The sequence below is a fragment of the Pistacia vera genome, unplaced genomic scaffold (genome assembly GCF_008641045.1).
Source record: "Pistacia vera cultivar Batoury unplaced genomic scaffold, PisVer_v2 Contig225, whole genome shotgun sequence".
NCBI classification, from domain to species: Eukaryota; Viridiplantae; Streptophyta; class Magnoliopsida; order Sapindales; family Anacardiaceae; genus Pistacia; species Pistacia vera.
The window spans coordinates 982,212-1,000,114 of NW_022196030.1; the positions used below are offsets into that span (position 1 = coordinate 982,212).

Here is a 17,903-nt window from a genome sequence, read left to right on the forward strand (position 1 = left end):
ACCCCTTCATCATTAAACTGTCAGATCGAATTTAGTTTAGGTTTAAAACTACATGGTTAATCATTAATTATAAGCCAACTACTGTCAGCTATATAAAATTTTCCCATTTTCTTTGTGAATTAATTTATATATATGATGCTGGGAAGCCACATATAATATAAAATTTAAGATATTGATGAACCAACTTTTTAAGCATTGAGCCATCTTCCCTTCCACCTCTTACTTTCCTTTCCTTTCCATCAATTAATGGGGTCTGGTGGCTTCTGGGAGTACTGGGAGGAGCATTTCACACTAAACACGACCAAATCATAATATAGTTACTGTATATATATATATATATTCTATCCAATGAATTTAGTTCATTGTTTATAGTAAGATTCTTCTAGGAACCATCCCACCACAGTTATGCACAAACTCACATGAACCAATAATTCATCCTTCTAATATATTTACAAACCCTCACTTTCATGAACCTAAACCACCACTTTGATTAATTAGTTACTTATACAAATTAAATCATCATGCCCCTTATATATCTAAATATAGTTGATTTGACTTAAGAGCAAAAATAGCTAAATAAGTTATTGGGAAAGACAATTACAGGATTTATCAAAAAAAAAAAAAAAAAAAAGTTAGATAAATTGTTAAATTTTGTGTCAGTGATCTCCCTGAAGGATACATAAACATCAAACAGTAGAAGTTATCAACATCGGTCATTCTGAGCTTTGAGGCCATGGTGGTGACTTAGAGACAAGTCACACCTATACAATAAAAGAAACATCTCTAAACCTAGCGGTGCCCTTGCCCTGTCACCGTCTCCCAGCCCTATTTTAGCTTGTTTCTTTCTAACCTACCTCTGTTGATAATTATCCAATCCTTCAAGCTTCTCCAGCCACATCTTCTTTCTTTTAACACTCCATTAAGACTCTCCCTGAAGAAAAGCATACCCTTTTCATCTTTTAGGCTTGGTGAAGTCTGAATCATATAAGAATACAAGAAACCTATTTTTTTTTTTTTTTTGTTTGGAAAACAAAACTCCAATAATACCCTCCTTTTCTGGTAAGGACAATGACTCCCATTTTAGATAAACTTAAGATCAAATACATTTTCTTTCTTTTACTATACGAACTGACCTTGCAGCCAGCAGGATTTTTAAGTGGTCCTCATTTACATATATACCATTAAAGATGAGTCAAAATATCATAGCAATTATCTGGGTGGCTCTGTGGTCATATTATGGCCACAACATTCCATGTACCACTGTACCATCAGATTAGATTATCGTTGCTTTTGCTCAAAGGTGAAATTGATGTTCATACCTACCTTCTTCCGAATTTCAATTGCTTTACAGGCCACCATACATATACACAACCATCAGATAGATATAGATATGTTTGCGTTGATATTTTTTCTGGAATATTTGACCTTATGGACGTGATCGAAAAGGGTAAATTGTGTACAAGTTCCGGTTGAATTTTTATATTTTTATCAATGAATTATCTCTCCGGCAAGATTTAATCCCGAAAATTTTGGACTTTCAGCTTATGCTTTTGACAAGTTTCAATGATTTCCAGTCCAAAGTTAACCCTGGACCGGGTATATATATATATATATATATAGTACCAAAAACAACTACAGCATTAAAGTATATATAGGAAAATCTATTTAATTGATCATAGAGTTAACTTTGTTAATAAAGCTAATAATTTTTTTAATCTTACGTACTTTTAAAAGTTTCTGTGGGGTACCGGTTTGAAAATCTGCAAAATCTGTTTGTATTTTAAATAAAAGGTAAACAAGGTGTGAAACTTATCCACGTTAAGATTCAAATAGAATATACTTTTTTTTTTTTTTTTGAAAAAAAAAATAGAATATACTTTGATGGTTTGCTAACCTGCTTTCCTTGTATGTGTTCTGGCAAAATCAAAGAAAATAGATCTGGAGTTGATCCCTTTTGATACCTTTTGCAGAGGAGAGACATGTCACATTAACTAAGAGTGCCATTAGTTAATTAAGAAATAATGATCACTGATCTAGTTTATTAAGGTGACCCTACAGATGAAATATATGAGAATCCTCCCCCTGCAATAATAATATTCCAAATGTTGGTTGAAGCTGAGACAATGGATACTATGGTGGGGGCTGACCAGGGCAGTGTTTGCTCGGAATGTCTAGTAAAAAAAAATTTCATTATCTTTCTCCTAACTTACGCATTTTTCAATAATCTATTCGCTAAACTTTTCATGATACATATCTGTTTAGAGATATTCAACTCAACTAATCTTTGTTTTCTTAGTACCTTCACAAGGTTTATAATCAAAAGTGATTCCGCAAAATATACGATGCACGAATTTACACCTGTTCTACGCAAATCAAAGAGGATAACGAATCCTATTTCGTGGCTGACAAGAGAATCACTAAGCTCTTTTATAAGGAGATCATTAGATGAATCCGTTTCTTGGTTACGTTACCTATTTAAGAAGCTCGATAAAATCTCTTTATACTTTATATACAAGATCCTTAATTTCTATAGTGTTTTTGGTATGNGTATATATAGGAAAATCTATTTAATTGATCATAGAGTTAACTTTGTTAATAAAGCTAATAATTTTTTTAATCTTACGTACTTTTAAAAGTTTCTGTGGGGTACCGGTTTGAAAATCTGCAAAATCTGTTTGTATTTTAAATAAAAGGTAAACAAGGTGTGAAACTTATCCACGTTAAGATTCAAATAGAATATACTTTTTTTTTTTTTTTTGAAAAAAAAAATAGAATATACTTTGATGGTTTGCTAACCTGCTTTCCTTGTATGTGTTCTGGCAAAATCAAAGAAAATAGATCTGGAGTTGATCCCTTTTGATACCTTTTGCAGAGGAGAGACATGTCACATTAACTAAGAGTGCCATTAGTTAATTAAGAAATAATGATCACTAATCTAGTTTATTAAGGTGACCCTACAGATGAAATATATGAGAATCCTCCCCCTGCAATAATAATATTCCAAATGTTGGTTGAAGCTGAGACAATGGATACTATGGTGGGGGCTGACCAGGGCAGTGTTTGCTCGGAATGTCTAGTAAAAAAAATTTCATTATCTTTCTCCTAACTTACGCATTTTTCAATAATCTATTCGCTAAACTTTTCATGATACATATCTGTTTAGAGATATTCAACTCAACTAATCTTTGTTTTCTTAGTACCTTCACAAGGTTTATAATCAAAAGTGATTCCGCAAAATATACGATGCACGAATTTACACCTGTTCTACGCAAATCAAAGAGGATAACGAATCCTATTTCGTGGCTGACAAGAGAATCACTAAGCTCTTTTATAAAGAGATCATTAGATGAATATCCGTTTCTTGGTTACGTTACCTATTTAAGAAGCTCGATAAAATCTCTTTATACTTTATATACAAGATCCTTAATTTCTATAGTGTTTTTGGTATGTTTTTATTGTCTCGGGGTAGGAGTTTCACACCCAAAAGGCTAACCTATTAGGTGAAGGGACTCTTTCAATTTATAAGCTCAAGACCTTCTCAATACGCTTTTAATATGAGAATTGTTACATTCTCTCCCACCCAATCCTGTGACACCCTCGTCACAGGTGGACCCCGCTACCTACCCGTCCACCTTACTCTCGTGTGGACCCACAATCACACGTGGATGTCCTTGTGTGGGCGCTTGGCGGGACATCGAAAGACGGATCAAGTCTGCTCTGATACTACTTGTCATGGGCTAGGAGTTTCATACCCAAAAGGCTAATCTATTAGGTGGAGGGACTCCTCCCATTTATAAGCCCAAGATCTCTCCAAAACGCTTCCGATGTGGGATTTGTTACATTAATATTTAGTGTTTGATTAAACTATATACATTAAAGAATTCTTTGAAAAAGAAAAATACCTTTTCACAAATTGGGATGCACAATGATTTGTCGAATTAACCATTATTGGATGACCTGAAGGTAAAAGAGCAAAAAACAAAAGAAAGTTTCATGAATTCTTGAGTCACCATAAGAGCATTGTCAAATTAATATACACCAAATATTATCTCTATATTTTCGTAGAAGTTAGATGGACCATAATCATTAATTTATAAATTGGGTAGAGAATTAATTAACATTGGTATATGCAGACAACAAAATGGCATCTATCAAGCATTTACTTACAAGCATATTTGCTACAACTGTAAGCACTTAATTCCCCAAATGCAGATGTTGCCAAGTCTTTAAGGTAAAGAAAATAACAGCAACTTTTTCAGAAACCAAATACTGTATAAGCTGTACGTTCATGTCTTGTCATGTTTAGAAAGCTAGCACAAGATTTAACCCAACAATTGATATAATACAAACCCCATGAAAGACGGTGCCATAAAACCATGAAATAAATGATAAAATGACATATCTTGAAATTGTAGGGATATGAAGTTATGGTGCCGATTGTTTCAAAGGTGTAATCAAGGGGTCCCGAGCATTAAAGCTAAAATCGTGTGCTCATTGGTAGGTGTAGGTCTACTACTACGGCTCTAAGGAGCAAGCAGCAGCAATTACAGCTCTCACCAGTTCGGGATTTTTGTTTTTGATACATGCTAGACCACGCAGGATATACTTGTGTTGTGTCTTGTCTGGTCTGGTTTCATTAATTACTATTTTAAGACTCTAATGCAAATACCTAAATTGGTTATATTATATGCAGCCCGAATTCATTACATTCTAAGTGTATTTGAAATCGTTTACTTAAAAAGAATACTACTGTATAGATTTTTGTTGTGAATGCAAATAAGACAAGATCTCGAACTAGTGTTTGTGGAAATGCCAAGCCCAAGCCCATCTTTTACAACTTCAGAAACAACTCTTTAGGCCCATCTACTTGTCCATGGGCATTTCGGGCCTTAACACTTGGGCTTTTCCAATTTCTTCTAAACTTTTTTAAGGTTGATATTTTTAATAAAATTAAATAATTTGTGCTTCAAGAATATATTAAAATGAACATAAAGAGTGAAAGAGACTCAACATGATTTTTTGAGTTCGAATTCTCTCAGACACTAATAGAAATAGCCACTGAGAGAATTTATTTGATTGTTTATTTTAAGACTCTGAAAAATTAGTTGAGATGTACACAAATTGATCCGACGACTCTGATAAAAAAAAAAAATTAAAAATAAAGGGTAGGGTTAAAGTTAGGTAGGATAGGACAGTGGAGAAACAAAGGAGGCTTTGAATATGCGGGGTCCGGGCAGTTGCGTAGAGGGTCCCAGGGTCAAGGTGATTGGTATTAGATGTATGGACGTGGGTTAACCGACATCAATTACTCAGTGAATAAAAGACTGCCAACCAGCCTCCAACAATCACAGAGCTCAGATTAGACTTCCACCGGATACCTCTCGTGTGCTTTCATTCAATCGGGTCCCATCCCATTCCCTCCCACACGTATACCCTCTTTATGATGCTTCTTACTTACCTCCCTCTTCTCTATTCTCATATTCTATTGTCTACGCCTATATTTAGAAATAATTACTCAACAGTAGATTTTTATTGAATCTTTGGCTTAAAAATTAATGGAGGAAATTGCTAGGTGTCGGAAAGACGATGATTTAGGGTGGCAACACCAACACCAACACCAACATCAATCCATCATCAAGATATATATCTTCTAAACCACAACACATGATTATGGATAAAGGTGGGTTGGGTGGGAAGGGTTTGTCTTTGAAAACACACGGTTTGGTGTTTGGTCCATTATACTTATATTATTGAAAGATACTTCATCTTCCCACCTAAGGCTGTGGAGCTCCATTATGCTTCCCAAAATGGTGGACCCTTTCTCCCCAAAGTGGTCCTCAATTCTCGCCAGAAGTTAAACTCCATAGATGAACTTACAAATACAATAGTACTAGTAGACTTTGTAAATTAATACGAGAATGCATGCCCGCCCACGGATTTAATGCATTGGAAAGCTACTGCCTGTCCTCCAATAATCAAATCAAAGACTCCAAAAATATGTTTTTGTCTAGTACATATTCTCCCCTTTTGGTGGGGGGGCTTCAGGAGTTGGGTTGGTTCCTTCATGTATTGGCCTGTTAGGACCGTGATGCCCTTCGCTAAGTTGTGTTTGTCACTTTGTCTTGCTTTCTTGGCTTAGCCAACGAAGGAACTCTCCTGCTTCTCTTCAACCTTTTACCAATAATAATATTCTTATTCTTGGACAATCTATCGCTTATTCTGACCCTCATACTTAATTTGTCGGTATATTTTTTATTATGCTAGTGTATAGCTAACCAAAAAAGTATCACCACCGACTTCGCATAGTCGCAGACCCAAAAGGAATCCAACTCTCTGATAACCTGTACAAGCGGCTGCAGTGTTTGTGTTGGTGAGCACAAGATTATAGTTTTAAAACTATTAAAATGCTTTGTTCTTATCTAAATATCATAAAGAGGGAATATTAAAAAAAAGAAAAAGAAAAAAAGAAAGCTGTAATATAATACATCTACATCGATCTTTAATTGAACTCTTTTTCTTTATACTTTCTTTAGTTGAGAATGAGAAAATTCCAAATCCACTTTTGGTTAACACCAAATTTCAGAGATGATCCATTTGAGTGTTCAAGACTTGAACTGAATTTGGTTTAACTTATCTTGGCACAAGAAATTCTACTTCATCTAACATGGAAAACCAGTTTAAATGGTTGCGAGAAAAATCTCAATCAATCACTACCACACGTCTATTGTCATGAAACCAAACATAAATAAGAATCTCTGTGCACCACAAATGCCGCCAAATAGTCCATCTCACCAAGTACTCAGTCGAAGCTATTGCCAACCAGCCATTGCCATGCCAACTATGCATTCAACTCCATTGATGGGTCATTTCAAATCGAAGATATATATATATCTGACCTAAAAACTTTTTGTGGACAAAAATATACAAAGAGACCTAATATCCAATTGATTTGTTAAGCTGGCATCCCTATCCTGTAGGACTGAACGAATGCCAAACTGAAACTTTTCTGCACCAACAATGCAAGCTAACATCCAGTTTTCCTTTACATATGCTAGCCTGTCATATAGACCACCATATCCATGAAGTTTCAACGATTGATGTTGCTAGAGCAAGAACGACAATACAAAATGTGATCTGCCATAGCCAGAGACAGCGAGCTAATTAACAGCTCAAACATTCGTACTATATTTGTTTGATTCCTTAAAGTTACAATTTTAATTTAGATTCTATAAGATACATATAATTGAATTTATGAACCTATATATTTATTTGTCTATGACCACGGATGTCCAGGCTAGTTTACCCGTACCTCAATTAATCTCTCGAGACCTTGAAACTATCGATTAGTAAGAGTTTCAATGACTACCCTTATTAGTAACCGAGGAATATGACTCGAACTCAAGATCTCTTGAATAATACATTCAAGAATCTCTATCGAATTATTCAACCATCCAGAGATAATTGAATTTATATTCTAACTTCACTTAAAACAGCACTTGCTACAATTGCTTTTTTTTTTTTTTTTTTTTTAATTTCTCTTGTAATTAATTTAATGTTTCAAGTTGATCATTTAGATACTTAAGAGGAAACCTAGCTAACAATGTTAACTACATTCAACGACAGATTAATTACACTCAAATCTCGATATTAATAGTTATAACTTAGTCTTAGAAACACTAAATACTTTTACTTTAGACAAAAAAATATATGTCCAAAAGATCAAGTCTTTTCCAAGTTTGAAATTTTCATATTTACCAGGCATAAGTTGAAAGTTCTAGAGGATGGGTCCATAATGTCTGTAGCTTTGAATTCAACTACATGATTAAAAGAAGTAATTAAACAGAAATGAATTAAGAGATCTGGAGCACTTTACAAATAACAAAACACAAGATTATACTTATTGAACAACTTTTTATGTGCGCACGAGTGAAGCAGAAATTTAATGGACCCCGATGTTGATAATCAGTCTGCTATAAGCTTAACTATATGAAATCTTTCCTCAAGTATTGAGGATCCTATGAAGATAAATGTTGAGACCAGTGTGGACAAGGTGGGACTCTTCGCACTGTTAATTTCATAAATTAAATTATTGTCTAGTTAAAGTTACAAGCAGCCACTGGATTTGGTACACCAAATGTTAGAACAGATTAATTAATTGTATTATTGATAAATTAAAGGCAAAGACACATAAAGTAATCATTCCTCTAAACACCTAAATTATGATTATACAATAAATTTAGGGATAATAAACTGTGTTTAATTAAACCTTAAAATATGTATTAAAGGTTTCGATGGAGTTATTAATTGGTTATACAACTAAAGAAGGTAGCCCTCAACTCATTGAACTCTTAAATATTGTTTCCATTTATTAAAAGTCATTTTCATGATATGAATGAGAGTTGGATTTCTCTTTCTTGATTTCCCAATTAAGATATCATTTTGGTTTCTTTAGTAGTTAGGTGTTTAGGTAACATGCGTTCGGGCTACTCCTTACATTTATAAGGAGGAAATTCAAGATCAAGGATTGCAATCTCTAACCTTATTAATATAATATAGTTGAATTTTTTTTTTTTTAGATGACCGAGAGTGTTCAGACCAGCTTACACGCACCTCAACTAATCTCTTAAGACTTGAAACTATCGGTAGGGTAAGAGTTTTAAGGAAGAACTCGAACTCAAGACCGCTTGAATAATATACCTAATAGTTCCTATCGAATCGTTTGACCACCTAGAAATAGTTGAAATTTCTTGTTACCCATATTGTATTTATCTTATAGCTTCAAATTTGAGTCTAATAAAAAAAAGTAGGTCAAACAATGAAAATGGTATATTATCAAAGATTAAACAAAAAGAAAGGGGGGGTTAGGAATATGTTAATGAATTCAAATAGAAAGGTCAAATGATGGAGGTTGGTGTAATCGATCTTTACTGATTAATGAAGCCAACAGAAACAAATTAATTTCATCGAGTACATAATTAATTAATTAATTAATTAGGGAGAAAAGAACATATACCAAGAACTAATAATAACAACAACGACAACAATTAATGTCAGATTATAATTTTAATTTTTGTAATAAGAATAAGTAAATGGGGTTACATGTAACACATGACATTCCACATGTGATGTACCCCACAAAAGTATTAAGACCTAATTTAAAAAATGTGCCAAACTCTGGACCCACATGCCCAGACCCAACACCCGAAAGTGGACCCATTTCCACATGGGAATGCTCCCCCCTCCCATATTATTTTCTTCTTAAAAGTAAAAAATGAACGCTCCTGATTTCACTCCCACAACCTCCGATATTGAATCTTGACCGTCCCAAGTCTTCCATATGGGCGGCTGAGCTTGTCCCACCGTTGTCCCCCTTTTGCAACAACAACTTGCCTCAAAGTTGCCGCCATTGCTACCGACAGCCTTTGTCCATAATTCATGCATTGAGAGAATAAAATATATGCCCTTTTCTCTTTGCTTTCACTTCGCTTTTTCATTTCCTATAAAACTCCCATTTTTGCTTTCACATTTCATTCCTTTCGAATCAAATACTTCTACTAATCCTCTCTCTACCTACAACAACTTGAGAATTCTTCATCAGGTTTTTTCTTCTTCAAGTTTGCAACAATGGAAGGTCGTGTTACATACGAGAATGATGATCTCAACCTTAAGGCAACTGAGCTCAGATTGGGATTACCAGGCACTGATGAAACTGATGATCACGAACAAGCTATTTCCACTGCTAGAAACAACAAGCGTCCATCGCCAGACACCACCGATGATTGTGTTAACAAAAGCAGATCCGATGAAGCTGCCCCAGTTGCCAAGTAAGTTTAATTACATATATATACAAATTTGAAAGGAAAAAGAAAAAAATGAAAGTTAAAGAAGAACGATGTATTGACTTGATATATGTTGTGACATGCAGAGCGCAAATAGTGGGTTGGCCACCAATCCGATCCTACAGGAAGAACACTTTACAGCCAAAGAAGACCGAGGCTGAGGCTCCTGGGATTTACGTGAAAGTAAGCATGGATGGAGCACCATATCTAAGAAAGATTGACCTCAAGGTTTACAAGGGATACCCAGAGCTGTTAAAGGCTTTAGAGAACATGTTCAAGTTCACCATAGGTAAGATATATAATAATAAGTTTTAATCTTTTTTTCTTCCTGGTTGTTTGTTATATATTCTGATGTCATGATGTGATTGTTGTGATTATGAATACTATACAAGGTTATTCTGAGAATGACTTTGACCTCAGATTTTTTTTCACTTTTTTCAGGTCAGTACTCTGAGAGAGAAGGCTATAAAGGTTCTGAATATGCACCTACCTACGAGGACAAAGATGGTGACTGGATGCTTGTTGGAGATGTTCCATGGGAGTAAGTTCTCTTTCTACTTTCTTTTTCTTTTCTCCCTCTCAAGTCTCAACTTTATATTTTTACCATTTATATATACTCTATTTCTATATACTTATAAGATTTTTTGTTCTTGTTGCAGTATGTTCATGACATCATGCAAAAGGTTGAGAATAATGAAAGGGTCAGAAGCAAGAGGTTTAGGTTGTGGAGTTTGAAAACCGCAGCTAGCTATAATAACATCAAAACCATAAGAGCAGGAGATTTTTGATCAAGGATTTGTTTCTCATGACAAGGAAGAAATCTTTCAGCTTGGGTTGTCCAAGATGATTTTTGATCGGGTTCTCGATCTCCTTATGGATGTTTTCTCTGGAGTTGGACTGGGAATTTAGAGGGTGAAAACAGGCAAAATCATAGGAAAGTTAACAGTTTTTTTCCTCAAGTTTGGCAGCAAGATATTTGGTGGTTGGTTCTAGCATGTCTATCGTCATTTGTGTGGTTCTAAGGAGCCCATCAAACCGAAACTCCATTCAAGAACTGTTGCTCCATGGGATGCAACTGTATGAATTTTTTTTTTTTTTTCAGGAAATGCTTGTCCAAGTTTGGGTTGTATTATAAATACAGAAATTTTTATAGAGTTATTAAGCTGTGCGTAGGCATGCCTGTAAAATTTCCTTTGTGTTTGTTCATTTAAGCCGATGAATTAATTATGTGTGCTAAATCCTTTATTAGTATTATTACTATTATTATAAATTTCTTAGAGGCTGAAAAAGTAATTAAAATTCTTGAAGAGAAAGCAAAATCATCAAAATGAACTGTATATTATTATGTCTTTGTGATACAGGCTTCGAGGTTCAACTACAAATCCATCATTAATTAATTAATCCAAGAGAATATGCCTTACAATGAGTTACAGCTGCATCCATTATATTTGATTGGTCAATGTTTAAGCATCGACCAGAGAATATCTACCAACTGAATAAATTAATCTCGGAAGTTTATTTCTAAGTTCAAATTATGAAGACAGTTGTATGAATTAATGCAACAAGAAAGAATTATTATTGATTTGACAGTAATTTCAAACCTTTGGGGTATAATATAATTATGATTAACCTCAAAACTTAATTAATCTTTCACCTAATCCACTCCATGTCTAGAATCTTACTGTATCTATAGATATAGTTCAATTAGATTGCCTTTTAATTATTCTTAATATTAAGTTTTTTTTTTTTTTTTTTTTGTAACCGAGGTGTTAAAACCAGTTTATGTACACCCCAACTAATAAAAATTCTAATAATTACCTATTAACAACCGATATTAGAAATTGCTTTCTTCACATTTAATTGAAAAAAATTACTTTTATTCTGCTAAAACTTCCATCTATATTCCACAAAGTTAATTAGCAGATGAGTAATTTTGATCTTTAAAGGCCATTTTATAGTTTTAAATTCTTAACTTGAGAAATGAAACATTTTCTGCAAGTTTCATTTGCAATAAAAAATAACTGTTATATATGATACTGATTCTTGAAAATTTTACAGTCAAAATTCTCAAACAGTACATACGAACCAGTATATAAAAGTTTTCAATGAATTCCATGGTCTATGGTCGAAAGAGAAAATCAAGCTGGAATTCATCGGCTACTTTAGTTTTGTTATGTTTACCACACAAGCGTCTATTTGATGTTCAAAAGTCTTCAATTTTTGCCTCAGACTTCTAAGGAATAACATTATATAAATCAGTTCTTCAATTTCGTAATATTTTATGTTTTCATTCACCCCAATCGTCATGTCAACGTGCTTGAAAGGTAATACCAAGAAATCCATTCAACGCGGTTGAATATCAACCTCTCTCGGTGGTTCTTTTCATGCAGAAATGGGTGAAAAACTTGAATCATTTTGGACCAATATTGATAATTTTTTACCTAATTAATTCACCAACAGATTTAAGCACTTTTTACCAGACTGCAATGTTTGAAGATTCAACTTCATTCCCTGTCAATAAAAGAAAAGAAGTTGAACGCACATATAATGTAATACACGATTATATAATTGAAAACTCCTTCAATTAATAAAGGCAACTACTATATATTTATAATGGGTGGTGCGGCTGGTTGCCAAGTAGCAACACATTCTGGTGACAACAAGTTTGAGCTGCATTTGATATAAGAGCAAATAATATATATGAGACGTGATGTGGAGCTTCCTGGACCTGTTGTTTGGTCAAGCATGATTGATTGATTATTCTCAGTACTGTTTGTGTCCTAATAGCTGTTGCCTAAAAATCTCAACTGTCTGTGAGTAAAGATTGCAGAATAAGTTGATGGCTGCTTACGAAAATATAAAGATAACATTACCCCAAAATATATGATTTAATAGTGAGCCATAACCACAACTGAACCTTGACATCATACCGACAACTAAATAAACTCAATATCAGTCGAGTCCAGAGTGCTGGAATCATGTCAGATCTTGTTTTCTGATACCCTTTATTTGGTTACTGTGAAAGAAAGATAATGGTGATTTTTATTTAAAGATATGCAAACAAGAGGACTAACAATAAGACTGCTGGAATAATATTGGCAACAAGATGTCACCTCGGAAATCTCATCCCCAACTTATATAAATCTTCAATAACTGAAATTCAATGAATCCTTAATGCTTGTAATCACATGGTTACTGCCATTGACACTGCCACATGCAACCTTTTTCAAGAACCAAAAGGAGGATTAAAAGGTGTTTAAAAAAGTAGTTCATTTTCATTTTGTAAACAGAAAATAGAATACACAAAGTGGTCAGTAGTTAGATACGCTTGCTTCATGGCGTGGGGCTCCATCTGATCACCCTTTTCTGCTAAAAGGAAATACTAGTCAAAACAATGTTTACAAACTCCCAAAAATTTTCTCATTGCTCGATAAGATTTTTCTAACTTTAGTATGTTAATTTAATGATTAACATGCCACAACTTGCTTAAATATAAGGTTAGGATAGTTTTTGGAGGTAGCCATTGCTTAATAAAGGGGAAACCATATCAACTGTAGTTACAGAAATGGTGTTCCCCTTTGTGTAGTGGCTGAACATCATCAAGTTACTAGGTCATTTACTGATTGGGCAGCCAAGCTGCCGAGCTCAGAGCAGTACTTGAATGTATTAATTATTTCAGAGACAAAGTTTTACAAGTGGAGAGAATCCTAGATAAGTTTGGCATTATTATACATCACTAATAATATACCAAGTGATCAATTAATAAAATATATATATATATATATATATGATAGAATTCATTGGTCAAATTTACGGGTGACCACTTCGTATGCTTGGCCATTGAATTAAGAGTAACCAAATTTTTCCCTCCCAAATAACGGTTTACTGACACTTTCCCATCTACTATTTTTAAAATATTATTTTATTATTTAAATTTATATTCTATTTTTTATTTCGACATCATTACAACCTCGTATTATTATCATTCTCTTATCCGATCATCATTAACTAAAATTCTTCAAACCTTACTTTCATCGACTCTGTCAATCATCAATAATCGAGCGATTAGTATTTGTGTAACCGTCACTCTCAAGTCAAATTTTGATCAATTACAACCACTAAAATCCAACATTCCACCACCAAAAAACTCATCAGCCTCTCCTCTTCAAAAGCATTAACAACCTGAATCGAGTTTGCTCTCTATTCACCGCTAGATTATAAATTTGGATAATAAAATAGTATTTTAAAAATTTATGGGTGAAAAAGTTTCATTAAACCATTATTTGGGTGAAAAAAAGCCGTTAACTCATTGAATTAAAGGCCTCTCCTTGCAATATGTTGTTTCAGAGTATACACAGGCTAGGCTCTCTACTCATGAAAATAAGCAGCAATATAATCAAATTTACAGGTTAACAGTTGGACTATCTAATTAAAGTATTTGCCAGCAGCTGATAAAAAGATTTAAACCCTTTTTTTTTCTTTTTATTCATGTGCAAATAATTTATCTCATATGTTAAAAGTATTCATCAATGCCAAATCTGACAAGAGGAGGCCAATGCATCACCCAGTCAGAATGCCAAAAAAGGCATATCTTTTAACTGCAAACATGTAGCAGCATATCAGTCTGTTATCTTTTTACATCACTCTGTTCCTGGACAGAAGCACATCGGTTATCTGATTTGAGCTGAGTGTACAATTGTGCCCTGGATTGATAGTGCTGTTAATTCTAGTCAGATGAGCACTATAGTTGAAAAAAATTACGCACTTCTGACTAATTTCAAGTTCCAACTGCTTAAACACTAGCCTTAGCATGCACCAAAAGGAGATAGTGGCACCACAACAACACAACTTTTTTCTGTCAAGAGAAATCATTTTATTAAAATGGATATAATTTTCATCTTCAAAATCAAACTTGCTCATCAAAGCATTAGACCCAACTATTGGTGTTGGCTACATCCATGCCTTTTGGTAAGGCCAACAGGAGATTAAAGAAAACTTCTGTTACATGGTATTACGGTGGCCAAGTTATAACAAAACTGGGATGTCAATTACCAGCAATTTCATTAAAGCCCTAAATTACACTGTTCTCACAAAGGGATCATTTGTACAGAAAAACAAAAGCCCAAGATGTGAAACACAGATTATCCTAATAAAAAGCATGAAAAGAAAGTGAAATCATAACAAGAAAATCATAAACCTTATAGGTTATTCTTTGAACTGGGATTTCCTGTTAACTCAATTACTTTAACATCAGTTCTGTATGCTGTTTTCATTCTGATAAATCAATTCAAATTAACGGTTTGTAATTCTACTAATTAATGGCCTCACGCAGATCAACACAGATATACTGGCTGAAAAATGTCACAAAACCACAAGAGGATCCTTTCTAAATGAATTTGTGAAGTATTCAGCACAAGATTTACTTCTTTTCTCCATCACATTTCATTTTGTGATCTATCTTCCAAAATGTTGTTGTAGTATATGTTAGAAGGTAATACCTGTCTCTTTAGAGTCCATTATATATCCTAAAAGTTTCATATCTTCACTGAGTAACTCCAAGATAAAGTATATGTTTTCTGAATCAAAATGTGAAGTATCTCCCGTAACAAATTCATGGACGATAAATCCCAACTCAATCCAGCTAGAACCCCTATTCTTTCTGACTCGATGCTCCCTGACCATTGCTCTTACTCTAGCAACGCCATCCCACATCCCAGCAGCAGCATAAATATTAGATAAAAGAACATAATTACCAGAATTATCAGGCTCAATCTTGAATAACTCAGCTGCTGCAACTTCAGCCAATTGGACATTGCAATGGATCCTACAAGCTGCAAGTAAAGCACCCCATACAACTGAATGAGGAGCAATTGTCATGTTGCTTATAAGCTTGTGTGCCTCTTCAAGGCACCCAGCACGACCCAGAAGGTCCACAACACATGCATAGTGCTTTTCTGAAGGCTGAATTCCATATTTGCTTTTCATTTGCTCGAAGTACAGCCTGCCCTCATTTACAAGACCCCCATGGTTGCATGCAGTCAAAACCCCAAGAAAAGCCACTCCATCAGGTTTTATATTTGCCCTTTGCATCTCAGCAAACAAAGAAATGGCATCTTGGACTAATCCGTGATTTGCGAAGGCTGCAATCATGGTACTATAACATAGCAAATCCTTTTCATTAACTATCTGAAAGACTTTCACAGCCTTCTCAATGCTTCCACATTTTGCATACATGTCTATCAAACTGGTTACTACCCTCAAATTAGAAAAAAGTGAAGGCCCGACAAAGTCGCAAATTATTGATTCAGCTGTATCTATAACCCCTAACTGTGAGCAAGCCGAGATGATTCCCAATATAAAAGTCTCATCTGGCTTGATCCCTTGACCTTTCAAGCAATTGTATAACTCCAATGCATTACGAGGCTGCCCATTTTTGGCATAACCACTGATCATTGTCGACCAAGAGACCAGATTCTTCGCTGGCATCTGATCAAAAAAGCATCTTGCATGATCAATATTTCCAGATTTAATATATCCATCTACCATTATGGTCCACGACACATCATTTCTCTCTGGCATTCTGTTAAAATAATCTTTAGCAAGTTCAATCTCCCCTGCTTTACAAAACCCTAAAATCATTAAATTCCAAGTCTCAATACCACGAATTGGCATTGCTTCAAAAATAAAGCGAGCACTGACAGGATCACCAGCATTAACATATCCAGAAACCATCACATTCCATGACACAAGGTCTTTATTAGGCATTTTATCAAAAAGAACCCTGGCCTCCACCATGTTTCCACACTTAGCATACACATTAATTATGCTTGTCCAAGAAACCACATTCCTCTCAGTCATCTCATTAAACAATGCGCGTGCAATCTCAACTCTACCATTATTACCATAACCCGAAACCATAGTATTCCATGAAACAACATCTTTTTCCTCCATCTCATCAAATAACCTTCTTGCAAAATCCACTTCCCCACATCTAATGAACAAATCGAGAACCGCATTTTGCACTATCAAGTCAGAACCCCAACCACTCTTTACCATAAATCCATAAATTTTTTCCCCTTCTTTTACTCTCTTTTCACGGGCTAAACCCTTAAGAACTGACGCAATAGTAAAATTCATCGGTGCCACAGACTCACTATGCATTCTCATAAACGTATAAAAAGCTTCGGTATATCGAAAATTCTCAACGAACCCATGAATCAACGATGTCCAAAGAAATGGATTTGGCTGGGGAATAATATCGAACAGTTTGCAAGCATAATCTATGGCACCAAAGCGTGAGTATAGACGGAGAAGTTTGTTGAGAATAAGGTCTGATGAGGTGAGTGTATTGTTGAGTATTAGATGGGAGTGGATAGATTTCAGTGATTTCAGACAATGGGTTTTGTTGAGAAGCTGTAAGATTGAGTGATTCATTTCCCTTCATTGGCGCCAAAAGTCTGAGGTTTAACGGTCGCTAAACGGTTTTAGGAATGTTTGAAATCGGAATTTAGGTACAGAAGATGGACCATCCTTTTCGTTTTTTTAGTTTATTGTATCTTGACAATCCGCAACATAAATACTTGTATGTATCAAAAAGAAATTAAAAATACACTAAATATATATTTTCAGTATTTGCATTTACTACCTGTAATAACAACATTTTTTATTTAATAACCGAGGTGCCAAGCCCACCTAATTTTCAAGGCCACGAAACACTTTACAAGTCTAATAGACTAAAATAATTACGCAAATATGATAGATTTCTCTCCTGACGAACACAAGACCCCTGAACCATAATAATTACGCAAATATAATAGATCTCTCCTAATTAACACAAGACCGAGTTAACTAACCCCAGGGGCGAATCCAACCCACTTTTTAAATTTTTTTTTTTAAATATTAATATATATAATTTTTAGATTTTGACCCACCCTAACAAACCCTAACAAACCCTAACAAAAATATTAATGGACAAAAATATTAATATATAATTAATTTTTATTTTGACCCATCCTAAATTTTTTTTCTAATTTTTCTAGATCTACCACTGACTAACCACAAGGA

The 17,903-nt window shown here is 34.4% G+C and overlaps 2 protein-coding genes across 2 annotated transcripts; one reads left to right on the plus strand and one right to left on the minus strand.

Annotated features, from left to right (window-relative positions):
* Window positions 1–9,491: 9,491 nt before the first annotated feature.
* LOC116130828 (auxin-induced protein 22B) lies at window positions 9,492–11,001 on the plus strand. The gene is made up of 4 exons (XM_031416505.1): window positions 9,492–9,824; window positions 9,926–10,128; window positions 10,281–10,380; window positions 10,499–11,001. The coding sequence occupies exons 1-4, from the start codon at window positions 9,625–9,627 to the stop codon at window positions 10,572–10,574; spliced, it is 579 nt and encodes a 192-aa protein (XP_031272365.1). The 5' UTR covers window positions 9,492–9,624; the 3' UTR covers window positions 10,575–11,001.
* Window positions 11,002–14,398: 3,397 nt separating this feature from the next.
* LOC116130883 (pentatricopeptide repeat-containing protein At4g02750-like) lies at window positions 14,399–17,370 on the minus strand. Its single transcript, XM_031416579.1, has 2 exons — window positions 15,338–17,370; window positions 14,399–14,694 (listed from the first exon to the last, which is right to left on the minus strand). Exons 1-2 carry the CDS (start codon window positions 17,271–17,273, stop codon window positions 14,645–14,647), a joined length of 1,986 nt encoding a protein of 661 aa, XP_031272439.1. The 5' UTR covers window positions 17,274–17,370; the 3' UTR covers window positions 14,399–14,644.
* Between the last annotated feature and the right edge of the window lie 533 nt (window positions 17,371–17,903).